We start from the raw sequence: 23,609 nt of genomic DNA on the forward strand, positions 1-23,609 counted from the left end.
AGGGCACAGAAAACAGTTGTAGTAGACAGTACTATACGGTCAGTTTTACGTACGAAATACATACCTTGGGTGTAAACAAAGTAAATGTGTTTAGGAGCAGGATGATGTTGTTCCAAACATGATGCATAAAGGAACATCTGGTCAAGAATTTCTCCGAAAACTGTGAAAGGGGGACACAGGGAGAGACCAGATTTGTTTTACTAATATTGGGATCTGTGAAAAAGTATCAAGCACTAACCATTCCAATAACAATCTTATAAGCTTAATGGGGTCATCCATGCCCTTTATTCCCCTTTGATATGGAATCTGCTTCTTAGTGTTGTGAGTTGGTAAGAGATATTAATTTTAGATACACTAACTTTGTTATCATTCTATCATACACTTCAGTTAGTTAAATCAGTGCCCAGATGATTCTTTTCTTAAGTCAAATTTTACACTTGAGTGTTAAGGAAAAAAAGTAAAATCATTATCTTCCACTTAGAACTTGATAGGATTGAAAGTACTTTTTGTTTTTTTACACACGAGAGAAGTTTTTTTGTTGAATAGGAGAGTAATGTAAAAACAATTGAATGGGAATTTCATTCCTTTCTTAGCCATAGCAATATGAAGCAGCAATGAATGAATGGGTGATGAAACCCTGACAGTGACATCTTTTCAATGGAGAAAGTCACCATTCAGTAAAGGGAAAACAGTATATATGAAGCAAGAAGCACTTTGAAAAATGATTAGATAAATGCATTAAGGAAGCAAGAGAGGGTTGAAGAAAGGCGAATAATTCCACTTCCACGAAGCAGAATATAATTGTTCGTGCAAAGTTTCGGTTCTGTTTCTTCCAGCGATGCCTCTGGTTGGCACCATGTGAGTTCTTGCAAGGGGAGTACTAAAAGAATACAACTTTAAGAGCTATGTGTGAAGAAAACTCTTGATTCTGTTAAAACTCTCATTTCAATTTGTTATGCATTAAGTTTGTTTTATTTCCATTGCATGAAAAAAAAGGAAAATGCTAATTAGCCTGTGATGAGTATTTGTTGAAGTTGTAAATTTCCTAATCTGGACAAATGATAAAGCCAACATAAAATTACATGTTCAGAGATTCAGTCAAAACTAACAGCATCACCATCAACACCATTTGTCAGCAATGGCATATTTGTCTGCAAAAGGAATTCATACTTGCTTGTCTTTGAGAGTGCAAGAAGTCAGAAATTTCAGTGTAACGTCCAAACATAAAGCACTTTTTTGGGGACCCAAATGCTTCTATTTTTTCTCATCTCTAACGGTCAGAGAATTCGTGATAAACATTTTTTTTTTTAATTTTAAAATTTAAAAAAAGGAAAAATTAATCTCGGTCTTCTTTTTTATGAATGAACTTTTCCATTTATGGGCTACTTCATAATGGATCACTGAGGCCCATCCGTATGTTAATGAGAAAGTTATTGCTTCCCGCACCTCCACAATTACTAACTGTACCCCCCAATGTCACCAATGTTGCAAAGAAAGAAGAAAAGAGGGAGAACAAGGCAGAGGAAGAAGATAAAAAATGTAGAAAAAACTCATTTTGAAATTTTCTTTTTCAAAGTTCTGAAAAGCTCTTTCAAGATTATATTTCATGTACGGCCATTTCGAATAACTTATTTCAGAAAGCATTATGAGTTTAAGATTTTTTTTTTCAAAAATTCTATTCTACAAAATTTATTCTGAAATACATTTTATACATTCCTGCAATTCTGTTTTGGAAATTATATCCTGAAAATTTTGTTTCAAAAATTCTGTTTGAAATTTTTTTAAAAAAATATTATTCCAGAAGTCTCATAAAACTTGTTCCAAAAAGCTTTTGAAATATGTAGTTCTGAAGTCATATTTCCAAAGAGCAAAATGTCATTTCAAAAGTTTTAGGGGTGCATGAAGAAATTGTGGGGTTCAGAAAGTAAAAGCCTAATGGCTAACATGGGTCCACCGCCTTCAGAATAACATATGATTTTTATTTTCGAAACCGTTATTTAGTTTCGCGCGCGAATTCCAGAGAGATTTTCATTTTGAATGGAGTTTTCTACGGTTCAGGAATTGTGCTTACATGTGAGTTTCTTCTTCTGCGAAATGTTCTCATCTTTTGTATTCATTTATTTTTTTTCTATGATTTTCTCTTTGTTTCGGTTTATGTAAAGTGTGTTCACATGCCATTCGAGTTTCGTGATTTGTTCGGTTATGTATGTAACGCGAATCTGCGATTATAGTTAATATCTTCAGCGTATCAGAGGTGCCGATTATCGGAGCAGATTTGCAGACTCGCAGTCATTCTCACTCGCTCTTCATCTTCGCATCCTTCTCTTCGAATTTCAAGTAGGAAAAGTGTTTGCTGGTATTTCGACACAATTTCTCTATTGGGCAATTTATTATTAGATAGATTTTATTCAGTTTCCAGGAAGTTTTCTAGTTAATGGAAAAACAAAATTAACCAAAACGATGTCGATTAGCTCACTCCAGGGATTATAATTATCAGAAGAATTGTGCTAAAAATTAATAAATCTATTGGCTAAAGAGTGGTGAACTTTTTTTTTTTTGTAACAATATTTGAATTTCTTGTGAGAAGTCTCTGATACTGGCATTGGGAACTGCTTAGAGGAATTTCAAGACTTGAGGTTTTCTTCCACGGATTTTGCTGACAATTGGGGTAACAACAATTCAGGATTACCGTCTTAGTTAAACATATTTATTTATTTATTTATTTATTTTTCCTTTTGTGAAACAGATGGAATGCTTTCTCTCAAAACCACCAGTAAGTATAATGCTCTCCTCTAATGTTGGTTGTGCTTTGATCTTATAGAAAATATATATATTCTGCGTGCACAAAATACAGAAAATATAACAATTATTGTATCTGTGTCAATTGTATTGTTCTTGCCTTGACGTGGGAGGTAATATGCCATGCCAACTATTTTGTCCAAGGGAAATGGTTTTAAGTTGTCCTCATATTATTTGAATAGGTATAGGTACTTTTTAATTTTGATATGAAATCATTTTATATTACTATTAAGTGTGGAAATTTGTCAAATGTTTTATGTTTCTCAGGTGCTTGTGTATTTATACTACGTCACTGCTCAAAAGTGAAGTCAACTATTGGATATATTCCCATGTTTAGTTTAGTCATTATATTATCACGATTCTTATTGTAATCTATGGAAATTGTAGGCATCAGGGATACCGAGATACATAGTTATCAGATAAACCTGAAAGAAAGGGGTTCCTCTAGAATAACCAGACTACCTTCAAACACCAAAAATGGTGCAAAATTCAGGTAAAAGAGCTATCTGAGCTACATTTTGAGATGAATTTGTTGGTTTAGTTCCTTTTAGATGATTTTTTCATCGTATTACTTTGCAGTGGTAGTGAAGCTTATCTGTCTTGTTTTGTTAGCCGTGATCTCATACTGTCTGATATCCATACCTTTATACAGAAGGTATGCTAATTTGTCCCTTTTTTTTGTTGTTGTGAAAAATAAATTACTCGGGATACTTGAAATGTTTGCTAAGCTGATTTTTTTATAAGATCGAAAGTATTAGGCCATATTTTTTGGTGTGCTTGGAAGTACGCTGATAAAGTTAAATGCTATTGAATAAAGTAATTCAAATGTACTGCTTTCAACTAATATGGATCCGATGGAGAAACAACAAAACAACAATAAAAAATAATAAATAATTTTCTCAAATTTGCAAGAATATCTGAGGAGTAATAACAATAGAAAATGAAAGTAATAATCACAAAATAAGACAACAATACTTTTTTTACCCGAAAGATTTAGAACTAAAAACTATGAGCTTAAGCAAGTCAATCAAACTCCAAGATCAAATATTGAAGAGAGTCAGATTAAAAGTGCAAACAAGTGTCTACAATAAATCCATACATCAAATTAATAATGTTCTTAAATATGAGAATAAGTAAAAAGAAAACTTAAATATAACAATCTTACAAAATTGATTTCTCTGACTACAAACCTTCGATAGACGATCCAAAAGGTCAAAATAAAGAATTATATATAGCAAATTTGTTGTCAAAATTTCAGAAACGGTGAACAAATAGAATCGTAATCTTATTGAGGTCGTCCAATGAATATACCAACCAATTTTCTCCATTCTTTTTCTATTTCAAAAACTGGGAAAAATAATATTCTCTTATGACCTAGAATATCCCTCTCTACTTTGGTTAAGTCAGTAGAATATCTCTCTCTACTTAGGTTAAGTCAGATAAAATGAGTTTGACTGCTTTAGACATTTTAAACACACTTGAGAGTCTAACCCAAGGGTTTGCGGTATGTCAAAAGTTTCAATTATTAGAAAGCACCGGTAACTCTAGACAATTCCTAAGGTTATGTTTGTGTCATTTTGCACTTCTCAACTGGGACAGTGTCAAAGCATTTTTGTTTATCAGAAGTTGTTATATTGAGAAATCAAAATAGTGCTAGCGCTTCCAGTTCTACAACCCTACACCAAAAACAGGAAAAATCTTCACCTTATTTGAAATAAATAAAAACAAAAATAAAATAAAAAATTAGCAAGCAGAAATGTTGTATTTTTACCAAGCCTGAATGTGCCAAGTTTGCTGCTGCTTTGTTCTTCAATGTATATCAAAATCAATCCTATATTATTTAAATGATTTTGTTGAAGTTGTAATATTTGTTTATCAACAAAATACTCCAGTATTTATACTCATGTTTCACACATTTCATATTCTTCCTATTTCTTTGTGCATTTTGCAGATGCAAATTTTAAAGATTCCTGTAAGTTAAACTGACACAAGTGATGAATTCTCAGTTACATTAATTTCTTTCATATGACTTGAAGCGTGTCAATACTGTTGCTGGAGACCATTCTCCTTCTATCTCATATGCTATCAGCAGTCAATAATGCCACCAAATCAGATAGCCAAATGGCACTTTCTTGTCATTGACATTGTTTAAAGCGACGTTACAAATTTAATTCAGCACCCTTGACTTGACACAGTTTTAATGGTTCTCTTTTGTATTTTTGTCCAGAATATTGCAATTCAATTGGTAGCAGAAGATTGCGATGTTCCTGAATCACGATATGAAAAGATTTTTCTTGCGAATGAGTGCAAGCAGTTACCAGCGTCGGCATCAAATCTAGAACTTCTTAAGTCAGGCATAGAAGACTATGTAGTTAAGCATGGAAATAATTTAAGTAACATGTGTAACTCTTGCTTCCCAAGTTGGTACATTCGTAATCTCAAATCAGCTTCCCATTTATCATTTAGAATCCTAATGTTTTCTGTTCTAAACATGGTAGACTGATTACTTTCCTTCAGTTAAGTCTTTAAGGAGGATATATTTTCTACCTTAACATTCTCTTTCATCATGCTTAGGTGCCATCCTTACAGTTCATAAGATGTGTTGATTATCTCTTGCATATTAAAATTCCCTCTTTACCACTTTTTTGTACATAGGCAGTGAAATGCATAGTAGTTTTGAGTTCTTTGTATGTTGTCATATTCAATTAGGTAGCAGCAGCTTAAATCTATGATAGTTTCCAGACATTTTTTGGTTCCTAACATTGATGTCTGTCAGCAATTGGGCATATGAACTGTAACAGCTTATTATTAATTGGAGCCATTTAAAAAACAAAAATCTATTACATTTTATTACTGATTGCGGTAGAAAAACATATCACATCTAGAAGCCCGTGCAAGAACTTGGTTTGCATGGTTTTTTGAAGCCTTAGATCCTTAAACCATAGCAATTATAGATTTGAAGTTATCTACTTTTCTTTAACCTTTATTTAGGGAGCAACTCAAAGTTGGAATTGGGGTAGCTTGCTGCACTGATAATCGTTTAAACACGGAACTGGTGATGGAGGCAGTCATATTAATAAGTAATATATCAGTGCAGAACATTACGTGCTTCCGGGAATATGATAATAGAACAGAGGTCCGTCATTAAGTCTCTTGAATTTTATGCTTTAGCTATCTCTTTATATTTTATATTTTATCTATTCACTACTTAATCTGGATGATAAAAATGTTTAATGTCAGGTTTTGTATTTCAAGGACTTCTCACCTTGTACAATCTCCCGATCATCTATGAAGGCATTGCAAAGCATTGACTGGAAAACATATGGCTTAAATTTAAGGGGTACAGTAGAGCAAGATGGCGTTACATTACTAGAATGGGAAAACTTGCCTACAGATACACACATTGATATTGTGCTCCACGTATATCATAAACAATATCCAGCATTGGACAGATCCTTTTTATCTTTATCAGAGACAGTTAAAAGTGTTTTACATAGCTTTTTTTTATATATTTATTTTATACTTCTTTCAGACGTTTCTTTGGATTTTGTTTATATTATTTATTTGTGGGTTAAGTGACGATCCAGTAGTTCTTATTCAGAAAATTTTCAAGATCTGGAGTATCATGAGCAGTTTGCCTTTACTAGATAGCCAACATCGTACAAACAAGTTACAAGTCTACAATTGAGTGTTAAAATTACATTTAATATACTTCTAGAGCATACACATTTCCCTTATATCTTTATGAACATTTTCTTTGTGTGTAATAAATAATGTAAATCTTCTAAATTTCTTAACTTTTATGTAATTTATATGCTTCCTTGACACATTGGTAAGACCATGATACCAGCTCCAAGGAAATTGTCTCCACTTCACAGAAACCTTGTTAAGAGAGCAGTTAAACTTTCACTAGATGACTTGAAGGCGAATCATTCCCAGGCTTTTCTAAGTTCCCGTGCCCTTCAGGTGAATTCTTCTCTATCATTCTGCTCTTTATAACACATTTGTGATCTGTGTGGCTCGGTACTTTTACTGTTGAAAGTTTTCCCTCCAACTGAGATTTTGCATTAATATCCTAATTCTTAATTCAACACCTTGATTTCCCATTCAATAAGCTGAATGTTTAGTGTAAATTTCTAGATTATCTCTTCTGGCCTTATATTCAAAATTGTTTGGCCAACTTTGTGGCGTAACATTTTATAATTCGGTTCTTTCACTTTCAGATTCGAGGTTATGCCCCTGATCTCGCAAAAACAATTGCTGGGCTGATATTGTCTTCCAGTGACTTGGATTTCCAGGGAGAATGCTTTTCTCTTCTTGGATTACAGTCCCAAGAAGTTGGAACTGACACTGTGGAAAGCAGTATTGAAGAAAGGATTGTTTCAGTTATAGAGATGAACGACAAGAAACCCTACAATTCTCAACAAGTCGCACCTTACCTTTTCGAAGAATTAGAAAACCCTGTCCAGGAATCTGAATTTCAAGAAAACGATTTCAGCCCCTTGGACTTTTAACTGTTGCAAGGTATTCCTGCATCCCTAGTCCATCTTTCAAAATGGTAGTAGCTGATATAATGGCATATTCATAATATACGTATATAATTTGTAACAATGTGATGTCTGATTTCAATGAAGCTTCAAACTAGATTTTTTTGTGTATAAATTTGATCACGTAAACCATCTTTCAACCTTTATACATCTTTATAAATTTTACAATTTTAAGGAAAGCATTGTGGTGCCTATAACAAAGCGCAACGATCATAAAACAAGTGGGAAAAAAAGAAAATAAAACATTGATGGATCAATATGCCAAATTTTCAGCAGCCAATAGTTTGTTTTTTATTAGGATTATGATTATTTTCGAGCAACATAGGGAGCAGGAATGAAGAAAATTCTGGGCTCAGGAATAGAAACATTGACTGATGACTTCGAGAATGCCTCCTCTTCAACAAGGAATCTCGATCCAGCAAATCTAGGAACTAGTCGTTCTAAATGTCCGACCATATCTTTTACCATCTTGTGTGTCTTTTTACATGTTCGCTCATTGGAAGTATAACTCCACGCACACCAGAGTCATGATGCGGTGTCCCTAATTTAAAAACCATTTGACTTGGGCACAACAGAAATACAACAATTTAGATTGTAAATAATGTACTTGGATTTGTGCAGTTATGCGTGGTTAATTTCACTTTATAATGATGGCTTGGGAAGTTTCACAAAGAAAATGTAAACAGATATTTTTCTTTTATAAAATATATAGAATACTAATACATAAATGCATGTGGAGTTATCTTAGTCCCAACAACCTTGTAAAAGCACAATCTATGCTCTGCTTTTAAAAGAAAAGTAGTAATCCTTTTTTCACCTTGTAAAATTTCTATAGCCAATCTATAATGGAAGCCCAAAAGGCAAAAAAGTATACAATATTTAAATTACGAAAGTATATATTTTAACATATCTTGTAAACAATAAACAAATGTTGAAAGTATATATTTTAACAAATGTTGTAACCGGTAAGAGAAGGGGGTAGCGAATTGGACTATTAATTAAAAAACATGGGAAGTAAGAAAAACCAATAGAATTATGCCTCCCACCAACATTGCTAAATTAACGAATGCAAATCAATGACTCACTAGAAAGAAAATTATTAGACAACCCCCAAATTTTTACCCGTTTTAGAAACTCCTTTGATCATGAATGGTTGATAGTTTAGACAGAGGAATCTCATAAAAGACCGGTACCTTAGCCGAGAAAATATGATCAACAGGATAAAATGAAAACTTAAATATCTTCTGCATTGAGATTCAGCTATATCTTTCGGGTATAGCAAGTTCTAAGCTCATTGCCCATGCTATCCACGAATCGAACATTATGTATGCCTAAGCCTAATCCCCAAAGAATACTTCAACGAACAAAAATTTAAGTATGGACTTACAAAAAAATAAACAAAAATCCCCATTTCATACTCAATATATGAAAGATACATAACCAAAATAAAACTATAAATCAGAACCTGGTGGCGCATTGAATTAGTATCTCCATTACAGTTATGGACATTTCATCCAAACCCAACAGAAAGCTCAGAGTATTACACATCCCAAGAAACAAATTCCTACTACATTTAGCACGAGATGTCCTAAACCACATTACATGAACACATATTTGAGTTGTCTCGGAAGAGGACCAAGAAACAAAAGCTAGATAATGTTCACCCCTGCATCCAGAATACCAATCCGCAAGACTCCCAAAGGCATTAAGCCTGTGAAGGAAAAAAAAAAGGGAAAAATCAGCTAAGTCATTAAAGACGTACAAATTTTCATTAATTTTTAAACGAACTAGGAACTTGGAAGGGTAACAAAGAAGTACTTTTAGTAGTGCCATTTTTAGAAGGAAAAAAATACGAGAATATACCATAGAGCCAAACTTTTGCTACCACTTCCAATGAACTAAACATTATTTTCTTCACTACGCATTGTTTAAATTTTTTTTTTTTACTGTAAACGAGGAAAAAAGATCATTAGCTACCTTATTGGCGATGTTGTTGGAAAGCCAGTCCAGACCTTCATAAAGGCCCTCTCCAGAGGTTGCGCAGGTGCTCTGAATGTACCTGGAAAACCATACGTGAGTTAGATCACAGTATGATACCTATCAATACAAAACAAGGGCTTTGTTCCTAAAATCATATTTACCAGTGGCGCTGTCTGAGAGAGTGGAGACCCAACTTGTCGGTAATCTCAGCAGCATTCATTGCATTAGGAAGATCTTGTTTGTTGGCAAACACAAGCAATACTGCTTCTCTCAGTTCATCCTGAAAAGATTATTAAAACGTACATTTTAAACATTATAATTTCATCATGAGAATACATAAAACAGAAAGTAAAAGAAAAAGGAAACTAATAATTCTAGCCATGGAAGTCTGTCCAATTAGAAGCACTGAATTTCCCAGGAGACTGGCTAAAGAACTAGTCATTCAATTTCCAAAATATGTCATAATAACATCAATATACAATTGTTGTCAGAAATTACGGTCCAGCCAAAAAAATTTTAACAGCAGTGATAAATGCTATTTCACAAGATAAGAGTTTTATAGATACAGCAAAAATATTTGCATTTCCTGCTTGAAACAAACATTAATGTCTGTCCTTCCTCAAAACCCCAAATGAAGTCTCAGAACATTTTGAGACTACATTAAAAGAATATTAATTATAATATGATTCTAAAACCTTTATACCTTGACTAATTTTAGAGGCCCTTTCTTTTGATCCCTATGTGATCCCAAACCTTGTGTAGACGAATGAATTCCCACAATGGCAGGTTATCATCTAACGTTAAAACACTTGAAAATGAAGACATGGCATGAAAGGCCAAACTAAATTAACTGAAGTACCTCATTCAACATCCTATGCAACTCATCTCTGGCCTCAACAACTCTGTCCCTATCATTGCTGTCTACAACAAAAATAAGACCCTGAGTGTTCTGGAAATAGTGCCTCCACAAGGGACGAATCTGCAAAGCAAAAAACATAAGTATTTAGTCTCTGTCTACCAACATTCTTTGTGAAGTACAGTGATGCATAAAAATCAAAATTTTCACCTTGTCCTGGCCACCAACATCCCAAACAGTGAAGCTAATGTTCTTGTATTCTACAGTCTCAACATTGAACCCTGAAACAAAAAACCGTCAACACATATATACAACATAATCATAACATTCTAGCTGTCTGGACACACTAAAGAGTAGAACGACATCCACATCACAACATGGTTTGCCGTTGAAGATTATTTACAGCGGTTAGAAGTTAGGACAAGTTAAATCCAGGATCTCACGTTAAACACCACACAATCACCAAACAATTTAAGATCTGAGTATTCAATTTTGAAGGTTTCCTCACAGATTAGAACCACGTTTATCACACTCCACCATCATCCACATGAATCACCTCGAAGTTACTCATATTGTAAAAATAAAAGAGTATCTAACCAACAGTATAGAATATAGCAACAGAAACAGAACCAAGCGAGGAAAAAAGAGAAACAGAGTCCAGAAACTCACCAATGGTAGGAATTGTCGTAACGATCTCTCCGAGCTTGAGCTTGTAGAGGATAGTGGTCTTACCAGCAGCATCAAGACCAACCATCAGAATTCGCATTTCCTTCTTGGCGAAAAGCCGACTGAAAAGCTTCGTGAATGTCAGTCCCATTTCTCCTTCAGCTTGTGGATCCCTAATTTCACCGTTGAAACAAGTTTTCAATTTATAAAACAAAAACAAATCTCCAAACCGAAAAGGAGAACCACATCAAACAGTACAGTTCCTTCCGCAAATCAACAGACAGTCACATCAACAACACCAGATTCAACCAGATCTCAAACTAAACCACAAAAGACAGCAGCATGCAAATCGAAACAGATCGCACAGAATAATAATAACTTCAACAACAAAAGGATCCGGAGCGACTGATCCAGAAAATCTAGGATCAAAGCATAGAGAGAATAACCGCAAAACGAAGAGGCGAAAGCATAACGGATAACAGTGATTGAATCGGAAGTTAAAGTGCCAAGTGAAAATCGGATTCCAGTGATATGAAGAATGAAGAGATAAAAAAAACGGAAATAAGAGTACGAGATGTTTGAGATTGTTACCGTCGGAGATGAAACGTTCGTGTATGCAGAAATCGCTGAGAGAGAGAAAGAGAGAGAGAGAAACGAAGAATGCTTTGCAGCAACGCGAGATGGAGAGAGTAGCGTCAACGAGAATAGATCTTATAAGAGAGTATTTCCATCTTTTTACTTAAAATAAATATAATAACAAAAGCGATTCTCTGGATTCTTAATTCTTTCGAACCTTTGTATTATGCTGTTTTGCTTTTGAAAATAATAATAATTGATTTTGTATAAAAATATGTTAGTGTGCAATCTCAATATAAGTTTTAGAACCACAAAAAGAGATGCCCAGTACCATAATACAGTTAAATAATTAATAATTAGAACCTTTAAATATGTGATTAATTAGCTGATATCAAGTTCATGTGTGTGGTTATTTTAATGATGCGTCTAACAATAATATATATATATATATATATATATATATATATATATATATATAATGCAATAGTTATTTTATTTCAAAATATTAAGTTAATAGAAATTTAAACAGTCTTTAAAAATAAGACTTAGTTATAATTATAATGTTTATATTTTACAAAAGAAAAAAATCTATATTTTATTTTTAAATAAGGATCAAAATAACAAAAAAATAAATTAAGAATTAAAATTTAAGATAATTAAAAAGGAAGAACTTATCTTGCCAAAAAAGAATAGAGAACAAAATTATAGGAAACAAAAGTACAATTATACCTCAGTATTATTTTAGACAAGATACAAGATATCAGAATTTCATCTTCATGGTAATGATCAACAATTGATGTCTCGGGAGAGGAAATGTGTGAATACAGAAGCAAAACAGAGAATAGGGAAAAAAAGGCAATGAGAAGCTGCGAGAAGAAAAACTTTACTAATTGTGTTACTGTTGCACAAAAGTAAAAAGAAAGTATTTATACATGGATAAAATACTTATAACTGACAGTAATCAAAACTTATTAAAGCTAAGAGCCCCCTCAAGCTGGGAGTACAAGTTTAACATTCCCAGCTTGAAACATATACTATTGAAATCAACAGGAGGCAAAGGCTTAGTAAGAATGTCAGCAAGTTGTGATTTGCTTGACACAGGCAGAAGCTTCAGCAATCCATTGTTTATCTTTTCCCTCACAATATGACAATCTATCTCTATGTGCTTAGTTCTCTCGTGCATGACTTGATTAGATGCAATTTGGATAGCCGATTGATTATCGCAGTAAAGGACAGCAGGACTCCTATGATTAATTCCAATATCATCAAGTAGGTATTTTAACCATTGAATCTCACAAGTTGTGGCAGCAAGGGCCCTATATTCAGCCTCAGTTGAACTTCTAGAAACAGTAGGCTGCTTCTTTGAACGCCATGAAACAGGAGAATTCCCAAAGTATATAATGTAACCTGTCACAGACTTTCTTGTCTCTACACATCCAGCCCAGTCTGAGTCACTATACCCCTTCAATTGAGCTTCACTGTTGGCAGCAAGGAAGATACCATTTCCTGGAGTTTTCTTCAAATACCTTAGGATTCTCATGGCAGCTTGTTGATGTATACTAGTTGGTGCAGAAACAAATTGGCTTAGATGTTGGACAACATGGGTGATATCGGGTCGTGTATTTGTCAGGTATATAAGCTTCCCTATCAGTCTTCTATAAGAAGAAGGATCAGGAAGGATGTCTCCCATATCAGCAGCAAGCTTGTGATTCATAGGAGTGATGGCTGGAGTGCAGTTCATCATTCCTGCATCTTCAAGAAGATCTAAAACATATTTTCTTTGACACAAATGAATTCCTGTTTTATTTCTAGCAACCTCTAATCCAAGAAAATATGTTAAATCTCCAAGGTTTTTAATTTTGAAAGTTTCATTAAGGAGGTGTGTCAGCTTTTCTATCTCAACTGCATTATTTCCAGCCAAAATTATGTCATCCACATAAACTAATGCAATAGTTATACTATTGTCAGTACGTCTAAGAAACAATGAGTGATCAGCATTAGATCTAGCATAACCTTGCAAGATAAGGAAAGAAGACAGTTTTTCATACCATTGTCTGCTGGCTTGTCTTAGCCCATAAAGAGACTTATTTAATTTGCAAACCTGTCCAGCACTGCTGTCCATACCTGGTGGAACCTGCATATAAATTTCCTCATGCAATTCTCCATGCAAGAATGCATTATTCACATCTAACTGCTTAAGGTGCCAGTCATTCACAGCAGCAATAGAAAGTAAAAGTCTAATAGTGGTAAGTTTGGCTACAGGAGAAAAGGTGTCAAGAAAATCTAGACCCTCTAACTGGGTATAACCCTTAGCAACAAGCCTAGCCTTGTATCTATCTATGCTCCCATCAGCCTTCCTTTTGATTTTATAAACCCACCTACACCCTATAGCAATCTTACTTTATGGCAAAGTAGTGACAGTCCAGGTATTATTACTTTCTAAAGCACTAATCTCATTAAGCATGGCTTCTATCCAATAAGAATGTTTACAGGCTTCATTATAGCTTCCTGGTTCACGGTCAGCATCAATGGAATTAACAACATTTTTAAAACTCAAAGACAGTTTGTCATAACGCATGAAAGAGGAGATAGGATACTTGCTACTTAAAACGTTTTTATTGCTAGCAGAGTTGATAGTTACCTCATAATCCTTAAGATAGGAAGGCAGATTTCTAACCCGTGTGGTGTGAGTGTCTTCCTGAATAAAGTCTGAACTGGTGCTTGGATCTTTATCAGCAGCTGATTGGTCTCCATCTGACAAAGGAGCTTCACTGTCACCACAGTAATCAAAACTGTTGTACATAGGTAAGGGAAGTTGTTGTCTATCCTCATTGTCATCATCACGTTTCCTATAGGGAAAAACAGTTTCATAGAAAAGCACATTTCTGGATATAGTGACACTGTGATTTTTCAAATTAAAAACTAAATATCCCTTTGTGTTGGGCTTATATCCCAAAAACAATCCAGGACTGGCTCTAGGATCAAGTTTCTTCCTCTATGCAGTAAGAGTACCGGTATAACATAAACAACCAAACACTTTAATATCAGAAATGTCACTCAACTTACCATACAATTTTTCATAAGGTGAAACATTATTAAGATATGGAGTGGGAATTCTATTTATGAGATAAACAGCATGTTTCACAGCAAAACACCAAAACTGTTCACATAAGTTTCCTTGAAAGAGTAAAGATCTAGCCACATTAAGAATGTGTTGATGCTTTCTTTCAGCTATGGCATTTTGCTCGGGTGTCTCAACACAAGTGGTTTGATGAATGATGCCACGGGAAGCATAAAAACTATCCATTTTAAATTCCATACCGTTATCAGATCTTATGCATTTAACTACTTTCTCAAATTGAGTCATCACAAGTTCGATAAAATTAATCAAGCAATTCCTAGCTTCAGATTTATTTTTCAAGAGAATTACCCAAGTATAACGTGTGTAGTCGTCAACAATGGTCAAAAAATACCTATTTCCATTCATTGAAACACTGGGACAAGGTCCCCATATATCCACATGAATCAAGTCAAATTGGCACTCAGCCCTAGATTTGCTATTAACAAAGGGAAGTTTTCTCTGTTTTGCCAGATGGCAAGTGTTACAAACAAAATCATTTCTACTACTAATAAAACGATATTGCCTCTTCATTATTTCAAGTCTGCCAGCAGACAAATGTCCCATCCTTAAATGCCATATATCAGCATCATCATGAAGAGAAGTAACATTCAGGCAGCAAGAATCAGTATTTTCCAAACTAACAACATATAATCCAGCGTCAACATCAACTATACCAATCCTCTCTTTGGTCTTTATGTCCTGAATTATACAATATTTTGAAAAGAAAATTAGTTCAAAATTGTGGTTGGAAACCAACCGTGATACAGAAATAAGGTTGTAGTTAAAGTCTGGAATGTATAAAACATCTTGAAGAAAAAGTTTTTCACTAATTTTAACAACTCCTTTGTGAGTAGCCCTAACATTCCTTCCATTAGGCAGTTTAACCATGACAGGAATGACAGGATAGTAAGACAGAAAATTATCTATGCAACAGGATACATGATCTGTTGCACCAGAGTCAAGGATCCAACAACTTTTATCTCTATTAAAGCTGTTAACCGTAAAGACTTTACCTCCAAGCTTACCGTTCACACAAGTGTTGATGGAGCTAACTTGATTATTTGTGGGTTCAATGTTACCATCAGTCTCAGACTTCTGTATCATCTTCAAAAGGGTTCGATATTGCTGTTGTGAAAGTTTCAGATCACCAGTACTGTCAGAATTGTGTGGCACTCCAAAACCATTTCCTGTATTCTCATTGGCATTTTCTCGTACAGCTTCAATGCTATTCGCACTATTCCCAACAGCTACCCTTGAATTATTGGATTTGAACCCAGGAGGAAACCTGTGTTTCCTGTAACAATTATCCACAGTATGACCTGTTCTTCCACAATGCACACACATCTTCTTGCCCTTATTTTTGTTTTCTTGACCAGGAAACCCATGTTTTCTATAGCATACAGCCTCTGCGTGTCCTGGACGCCCACAAAAATGACAAGCATTGGAATTGACAGAATTTATGGAGCTAACATTGTTAACTTTGGACTCATTCTGGACAGCGTCTCCATTGAGTTGCCTCTCCTGCTGCAACACATAAGAGAAAATCTTGGCTATGGTAGGTATGGGCTCCATTAACAGAACATGAGACTTCACATTAGAGTATTGATCATTCAACCCGTTCAGAAACTGCATAGCCTGGTCCTCTCTCTTTCGTTGACAAATTAGGGAAAGAACTCCACATGGACACTTCTCCTTGCAGGAACACACAGGGTCGGGGCGAAAATTGTCCAACTCGTCCCACATGATACGTAGCTTGGTAAAGTACTCTGTGATAGTAAGGTCGCCCTGTTTAAGGGCAGCAGCGTTAGCCTTCAATTCAGAGATGCGAAACAAATTTCCTTGGAAGTATCTGGACCTTAAATAATTCCAGATGTCCTCCGCATTTTCCATCCACAACACACTTTGACGAATTTGTTCAGAAACCGAGTGAATAATCCAAGAAACCACCATCTTGTTGCATCTTCTCCAAGAAGCATAATCTTTATCTTCCCTTTTTGGTTCAGACAATGTCCCGTCCACAAACTCCAGCTTATTCTTTGCGCTTAACGCAGTCTCCATCGCTCTGCTCCAAGAATGGTAATTGTTACCATCAAGAACTGGAGAAACGAGACAAGTGGCTGGATTTTCGCTAGGGTGAATGTACAAGCAACTATCCACAGATGTGGCTTGAATCTTTTCTTCTGCCATCGATGAAAGAAGATAAAGGAGAAGCAAAGCTCTTCGACAAGAATCTAGGACAAGAATCGAAGAAAAAGATGAAGAATCCAGAAGAGGAAGAATCAATCAGAGATGGCGCAGCAGAGCTCTTCCTACGAAGAGCTCTGATACCATATCAGAATTTCATCTTCATGGTAATGATCAACAATTGATGTCTCGGGAGAGGAAATGTGTGAATACAGAAGCAAAACAGAGAATAGGGAAAAAAAGGCAATGAGAAGCTGCGAGAAGAAAAACTTTACTAATTGTGTTACTGTTGCACAAAAGTAAAAAGAAAGTATTTATACATGGATAAAATACTTATAACTGACAGTAATCAAAACTTATTAAAGCTAAGACAAGAAGGGAAAAACTTATACAAACTTATACTAAAATGTTTTCAATTAATATTGCTTAATATTTAAGTTATTGAGAGTATCACTGATTTCTTCTTGAATAGAGGAGGATTAAGAAGATTCAACACTAATGAATGAGTAGTAAGTATATTTATATAAAAAATATCATAGTACCGGTCCAAATGAATCATTCTATCATATTATTTTTTATATTAGTCATTTTTAATTATTACATACATTTCTATTTTTGTATGTGTGCAATTTTTTCTAATTTTATCTTTTAAATAATTATTATTTTATTAAAATATTCATTTTATCATTTTTATTCTTTGCCATTTATTCAAAGTTAATGATTTTTAAATTAAAATAATTATTTTTATCATTTTAGTTTTTTAAATAACTGTTTATTTAAATTAAATTAATTATCTATAATTAAAAAACAAATACAGATACCCTGGAATCACGTGTTTCCCTACTAATATATAAAATCTTTGTTTACTTTACCTTTTCCAACTTATTTTTCAACCTTAAATTTTTGTACAAAAAACGTCAAACTTTTAGTATTTGCACTAAAGTTATCATTTTATACAAAAACAAAAATAGATTATAATGATATGGAATAAAATTAAACACCCAAATACGATGAATTGTATTGGCACTGACAAAAGTTAGTACCAGCCAAGTGAAGTGTAGACAACTTTTAATTGGTTGCATTTGGGTAAATGTCTTGTCCATTTTTCCATTACAAGTAGTATTATTTGTTTTGGTTTATCTTCACTTCACACTTTACAAACATTCTTTTTGGGATATCACTCTTATTTTTGTGATAATGCTATATGGACCATGTGATATTGCTACACCCAAGACCCATACATAAATGTCACAAAAAAATTGACTCTAAGCATACTACACAATTATAACCACCTAACCACTTGGCACTATAGTTCCAAACATTTACATAAGAAGTGAGAACATAAAGCAACATCAAATACTCCTTTTCAAGTTCTATCAAATGTTTTATATCTTTTGGTCTTCCTAAACTACACTACATCGTCTTATTATTCACTTTATCTCCTCACCCATATTTTTCCATTCTAGGAACCTTCCACTTTCAAATTAAAAATTTTAAGGAATACCATAATGCTTACAAATAAAAATTATGAACAAGTACATATAAAAAATTAAAATATTATTTTTAACTTATATTATTTATTTTATCGAGCTATAACTTATCCTTATAAATTGTTAAGAAACAGATACTTAAACATGTTTTTTGTGTCTTCACGTGGCTTACACTAGAAAAATGGGAGAAGGCATGTGAAGATGGATAATTTTACCTATTAAAAACATCAACAGTGAATTTAAATTTCTTATAAAATTACTTTTCCTTTTATCATGCCAAAAATGATAAAGTGAATCGACCTTGCAGGCCAATGGACCGGTCCACCGAGCCTACTAAGTAATTTTTCTTTTTCACACTTTTATTTTTTTACAAAAGTATTAAAAAAACGAATAAGTTACAATTAATCAAATTTAACACTATTTTAAGTGAAGAATATAGCTGGATAACACCGATTTCATTCCATTCAGTGAAGTTAAAAACAAACCTCATTATTTTGGCAGAGATAGCGACAATCACTAGACAAACAAAGTAAGTTAATAAACTAGATAGAACCGTTTGAATTAAAATACCAATAACCACGCAAGCTTTAAATAATGTCATGAATTGTTAACGTTTTGAAAGGACTATATGTTTCCTAACACTTCCATTTGTGGATCAAACCGTCCCACTCAAGGCAAGTTAAACCCAGCAAGTTAAACCCAGGTTTACTAACTTAAAGCAAGCTGAAATAACTAACTCTCACTCCATTTTAGAGATATTAAAATAAACCTGACTAAATCTAATCCCAGAAATTCCTAAAATAGACCAAACCAAACCAAAAAACTTGTAGGTTAAATTGAACCATGCATCTTTTACCTTGCTGCAACTTAAATAGACTTAAGTCAAACCAACCCCGAGTCCTGTTTTATAAAATAATAAGTATATCTAAAAATATTTTATTAAAACATATACGTGTATTTGTATTACATAATAAATCATTATATCTAAAATTAAAATTTATTTCATTAATATAACTTAAAAGTCAAATAGGAACTGACCATACCCAAAAAAGTTAGTCTATTTAGAATATGAATCTATCCAGACCAACACAAATTTATCACGTGGCTCATCCAACCCGAGTCGGGTTGACCCGTGTTTGACAACTCTACTCCCAAATCCAAACTTAAAATCTTGTCAAAATCATGACGTTCAAAGAAAAACTCCTTCAATATGAATTTCCCTCAAACCAAAATTGATAGTGTTAAAGTTAATACAGCATAAAACAAAAAGGCATAATTTAATTCATAATTCCCTCCATATTACCAACATATAATCATATCGGCATTTCATATTAGTTGAAAGAAACTAAAAGCTAACTTCTAGGAACCACATCTAATATTAACGACGGATCATCCAGCATTATATTTTGATGTTGAAATAATCTGGGTCGAAGTGATGCAACCGTACATAACCATCTTCACCTCCACTTGAAAAACTACAAAAGAAAAAGTTTGTATTTAACAAGACCAGTAAACGAAAAAGCCAAACAGTTATTCAGAAACGAGTAACACTAAAGTGCAATGTCGAGTCATAACTATTAGATATTCTGAGACATAATGATAATTGAAGAAAGATGCCAACCAAGGTCATGCAAAATAAGTGGAGAGCTGCATTTGCAACATATGATTTGAAATTACAATACAATCACAATAAATGTGCTACCTTACAACATTGTTCAATCTTTAGAAAGCTAATTATGAAATGCAAGGAGTATCTTCAAACTCAGTTTATGACAATTACAGTTGTATAATACAGAAAACAAATACATAATGCAGCATAAATTTAAAAGTTCCTTCTAATTAAGGGCAAATAGTGATGATATTACTAGGCAAGAGACAACTCAATATAAAAATTTCATCAGTTCATGATCAATCACAAAATCAGAACCACTTCATGTGATCACCATATTATGCATTCTTCCTACATCTAAGACTATACATTCTTCCAACATCTAACAATATCAGATTATGCGCTCTACATCTAATGACATCACCATAACTACTGTCGGAAGTTTAGGCATCTTCATTCAAGGCTATATTTCATATAAAAATATTGATCTGCATATAACCAAGTGTTCAAATGTAGACTTTATACGGTTATGAACAATCACACAAAATATGGGGCTTTGATTGATCAATGGAGTGGATCCCCCATAGAGGTACAGAGAAGTGTTTATTTTTAAACCACACATTCGACAATTATGCACAAAGTAAACACCAGTTACTGAGAATTTAAACAGTTATTTGATAAAGAGAGTGCACATCCATTTTACCAATTAGTTTAACATAATCATGGTTGTTGGTTTCTCTAACAAAACAACAAACGGTAGGTTTAAAGAATGAAAGTTAAGTGATGATGCAATACAAGAGGGAGGTTAAGGACACCGGATATACCTTTTTCCATCAGGGTTAAAGGCCAATGCATTAATTGGTCCAAAATGCCCTTTCACGCCCCCAATTTCTTCTTGAAGAATCTAATCAAATAAAAATACAAATATTAAATAAAATGACAAATGAGTATAAATTTTATATCGTTAGAGAACTAAATATAGCATATGAAGAAAAAAAAAAACACATACCTTGTCATAAAATTTGGCTTCAAATTTTCCAGCACGATGATCAGTGGTTGTAACAGCTGATGCGTCCTGACCACCTCCAAGTACCACCTAGACAGGGCATGGAATTCAGAAAATCATACAAAAAGCATAGGACCGAATAACAGAAGGAAGCTAAAGCAAATAGAAGACGTACATAAAAGTGATAGCAAGGATGAAATAGATTGGAATAACATTTAGTTCGTAAATTAGATACCAATGCTAATATGCAAGAATCGGCCTTATGTGGATTGAGGAATAAATCTCTACCAAGAAAGCATGGTAATGAAAATAAATTCAACCAAGTTCCAAAAATGATAGGACACTGATTTCACGGATAAAGACTTCAATCTACTAAAAATTACTCGCATTGGTAAACGAAAAGAATATCACAAACAACACAAGGTTAACTTATTTACAATGCACATATACATACATGATCAAGAAGTGGCGACATTGCAACTGCATTGACTGGCCGTTCTGTGACATAGGTCTTGATAAGAGTCAACGTTCTAGTATCCCAAAGCTAGTTAACAATTTAAACAAACAAAAAATGGTTAGGTAAAAATAAATAAACTCTCAGAAAACAAAAACATGAGAATCAACGAGAAAAATAAATCACGGAAAAAAAAAAGTTAGTACCCTCGCAGACTTGTCCAGAGAGCCTGTAAGAAAGTGTGAACCATCCGCAGACTTGACAAGTGATGTCACTGTCTTTTTATGGCCAGATTCCTTGTCTGACTCCTTAAGCAATTTTCCCGTCTGCAAATAAATGAGAGAAATGATGTAACAATGTTACCAAACTGTAGAGGAAAGAAGAGTGTCCGGTAAAATGGAAGTGAAGTCACCTCAGAATCCCAAATACGAATAACAGCATCTTCACCAGCACTAATGATGGTTCTGTTGAGTGGTCCCCAAACAGCTCTATTTATTCGTCCCTGAGGACCCTTAATGAGAAGCACAGACTCCCCAGTCTCTGAGAAAACCAAGCATTAGAATTAACACAGCAATAGATATAGTAGCTGAGACCAAAGAAACTAAAGTCTCCATTGGTTAAACATCTAATCACACACTTACATGTGAAAAAATAAGAAGCTAGACAAAAGTAAATTTTCCCACAGGTTAAAACTAAAGTGTGTATAAACCAATTCACAGAAACTTTCTGAAACAACTTCTCTTAAAAGCTGTTTTTAAATAATACATAATCTATTTAGTTGGACAAAGTTCCTCATAAAGACTTGTAGAAAAGAAAAATGCAGTTTATACATAAGCTAATTCGTAAAACTCGTTATATAGTTTGTTCAATTTCTGTATTATGTTAACTTGAGCACAAGTAGATAAAATCATTTTATTTTCTTCTTGATTATCACTTCTATAAATCCTTTTGCAGAAATTCGTCCAAACAAACCCTAAAGATCTGTAAAAACAAATTTTTCCGTAAGCACATCGAGGAAAAACAAATCTAAGAAGGGAAAATGAAATAAACTTCTCTATAATACTTAGTTTATGGATAAACTAATTTATAACAGTTTTCAGATAACTTCTCTAAAATCTAATTTTTAAGATATGCATTAGCTTAAGAAGAAATTTATTTCATTTTCTTCTCCTTCTATTTCCCCTAAAACTGCTTAAGAAAAAATTGTTTATCTATGCTCATATTTTCTGTATTTTCTTCTTCTACACGAGTTTCTCAATAAATCTATAAAAACAAACAGTAGATCAGCAAGGGAAAAAAATGCTACGTTCGGAGGGATCCTTTGCAATGCGCTTGACATGGATTGCAGAGGGCAATTCCATAAAAGGATCAGTGGTGATGACAGCGAGCTTATCCCCGACAGAAAAATCGACAGACCGCGCCGGAGAATCAAAATTGAAGGTAAACAGCTGCTGACCGCTCTGCACGTTCCATAGCTTCGCGGTCTGATCCGCACTCCCCGTTATGAGTCGTCCAGAATCTCCTGCACCATTAACAATCAGTGTGAGAAACAATTTTGAAAACCTGAATTGAAAGTGAAATCAATAGGAAACTTGCTTGAGACGTCGCAGCACCAAACGGCGCCGTTGTGGCCGCGGTAAGTGCCGAGGCGTTCGCCGTTGTCGGCGAACCAGACAGTAGGGTTGTGGTCCTTGGCGCAGGAGAAGAGGAGATCGCCGTCCCTGTTGTACTTGAGGAACGTGAGTGGCCTCTCGTGGCCCTTCATCAAAATCGGCCTCATCTTCGGTTAGGGTTTTACGGTGCCGCGAATTTGAGAACGGTGGTGAAAGGTGAAGCCTCTGAAACGTGAAACGCGAAACCTGAAAGAGGTGTTTGGGGAAGGGTTTTGAGATTTGAGGCAAAAGAAAGAGAAGCGCGGCAGAGAAAGCCGCTACTCACTCGCAGAACGCAGGCACGCACAAGGTAAGGGTATGCAGTGTGTCTCGGGGGCTTAGAGTTCGCTATTTCACTTACAAATCACACAAGTAAATTAATTGAAAACTATTTGCAAATACATGAGTAATGATGTATATTTTTTCTTTATTTCGAACCATTAATTAGCTATTTTTTATTCTTATAATTATTCATTAATTAACTCGGAAAAATATATTTGTAACTTTTATGAATTTGTAGAATAAAATTAAAAAGGTTAAATAATATATATATATATATATAATATGAAAACAAAAGAGATATTAAAACGATATTGTATATACAAATTAAAATAAAGTATAGCTAGTATATAGAATTTGGAAATGTATAGGAGATTGGATGCATAACTG

General features: G+C 34.0%; 3 protein-coding genes across 3 annotated transcripts; 1 reads left to right on the forward strand and 2 right to left on the reverse strand.

The window, feature by feature from the left end:
* The first annotated feature begins 1,138 nt into the window (after window positions 1-1,138).
* On the forward strand, window positions 1,139-7,427 carry LOC114174576 (type 2 DNA topoisomerase 6 subunit B-like). Its single transcript, XM_028059410.1, has 12 exons — window positions 1,139-1,210; window positions 2,232-2,337; window positions 2,588-2,668; window positions 2,747-2,773; window positions 3,187-3,292; window positions 3,379-3,454; window positions 4,751-4,771; window positions 5,027-5,223; window positions 5,791-5,935; window positions 6,040-6,369; window positions 6,637-6,765; window positions 7,023-7,427. Exons 1-12 carry the CDS (start codon window positions 1,139-1,141, stop codon window positions 7,311-7,313), a joined length of 1,581 nt encoding a protein of 526 aa, XP_027915211.1. The 3' UTR covers window positions 7,314-7,427.
* A 1,302-nt stretch (window positions 7,428-8,729) lies between these two features.
* On the reverse strand, window positions 8,730-11,674 carry LOC114174022 (ADP-ribosylation factor 2-like). The gene is made up of 7 exons (XM_028058754.1): window positions 11,440-11,674; window positions 10,852-11,021; window positions 10,393-10,463; window positions 10,186-10,305; window positions 9,488-9,606; window positions 9,324-9,405; window positions 8,730-9,057 (listed from the first exon to the last, which is right to left on the reverse strand). The coding sequence occupies exons 2-7, from the start codon at window positions 10,997-10,999 to the stop codon at window positions 9,052-9,054; spliced, it is 546 nt and encodes a 181-aa protein (XP_027914555.1). The 5' UTR covers window positions 11,000-11,021; window positions 11,440-11,674; the 3' UTR covers window positions 8,730-9,051.
* Window positions 11,675-19,402: 7,728 nt separating this feature from the next.
* LOC114174096 (eukaryotic translation initiation factor 3 subunit I-like) lies at window positions 19,403-23,294 on the reverse strand. The gene is made up of 8 exons (XM_028058847.1): window positions 22,885-23,294; window positions 22,595-22,810; window positions 21,701-21,828; window positions 21,495-21,614; window positions 21,289-21,378; window positions 20,838-20,924; window positions 20,653-20,732; window positions 19,403-19,694 (listed from the first exon to the last, which is right to left on the reverse strand). The coding sequence occupies exons 1-8, from the start codon at window positions 23,066-23,068 to the stop codon at window positions 19,619-19,621; spliced, it is 981 nt and encodes a 326-aa protein (XP_027914648.1). The 5' UTR covers window positions 23,069-23,294; the 3' UTR covers window positions 19,403-19,618.
* Between the last annotated feature and the right edge of the window lie 315 nt (window positions 23,295-23,609).

This window comes from Vigna unguiculata, chromosome 2 (genome assembly GCF_004118075.2).
Source record: "Vigna unguiculata cultivar IT97K-499-35 chromosome 2, ASM411807v1, whole genome shotgun sequence".
Lineage (NCBI taxonomy): Eukaryota > Viridiplantae > Streptophyta > Magnoliopsida > Fabales > Fabaceae > Vigna > Vigna unguiculata.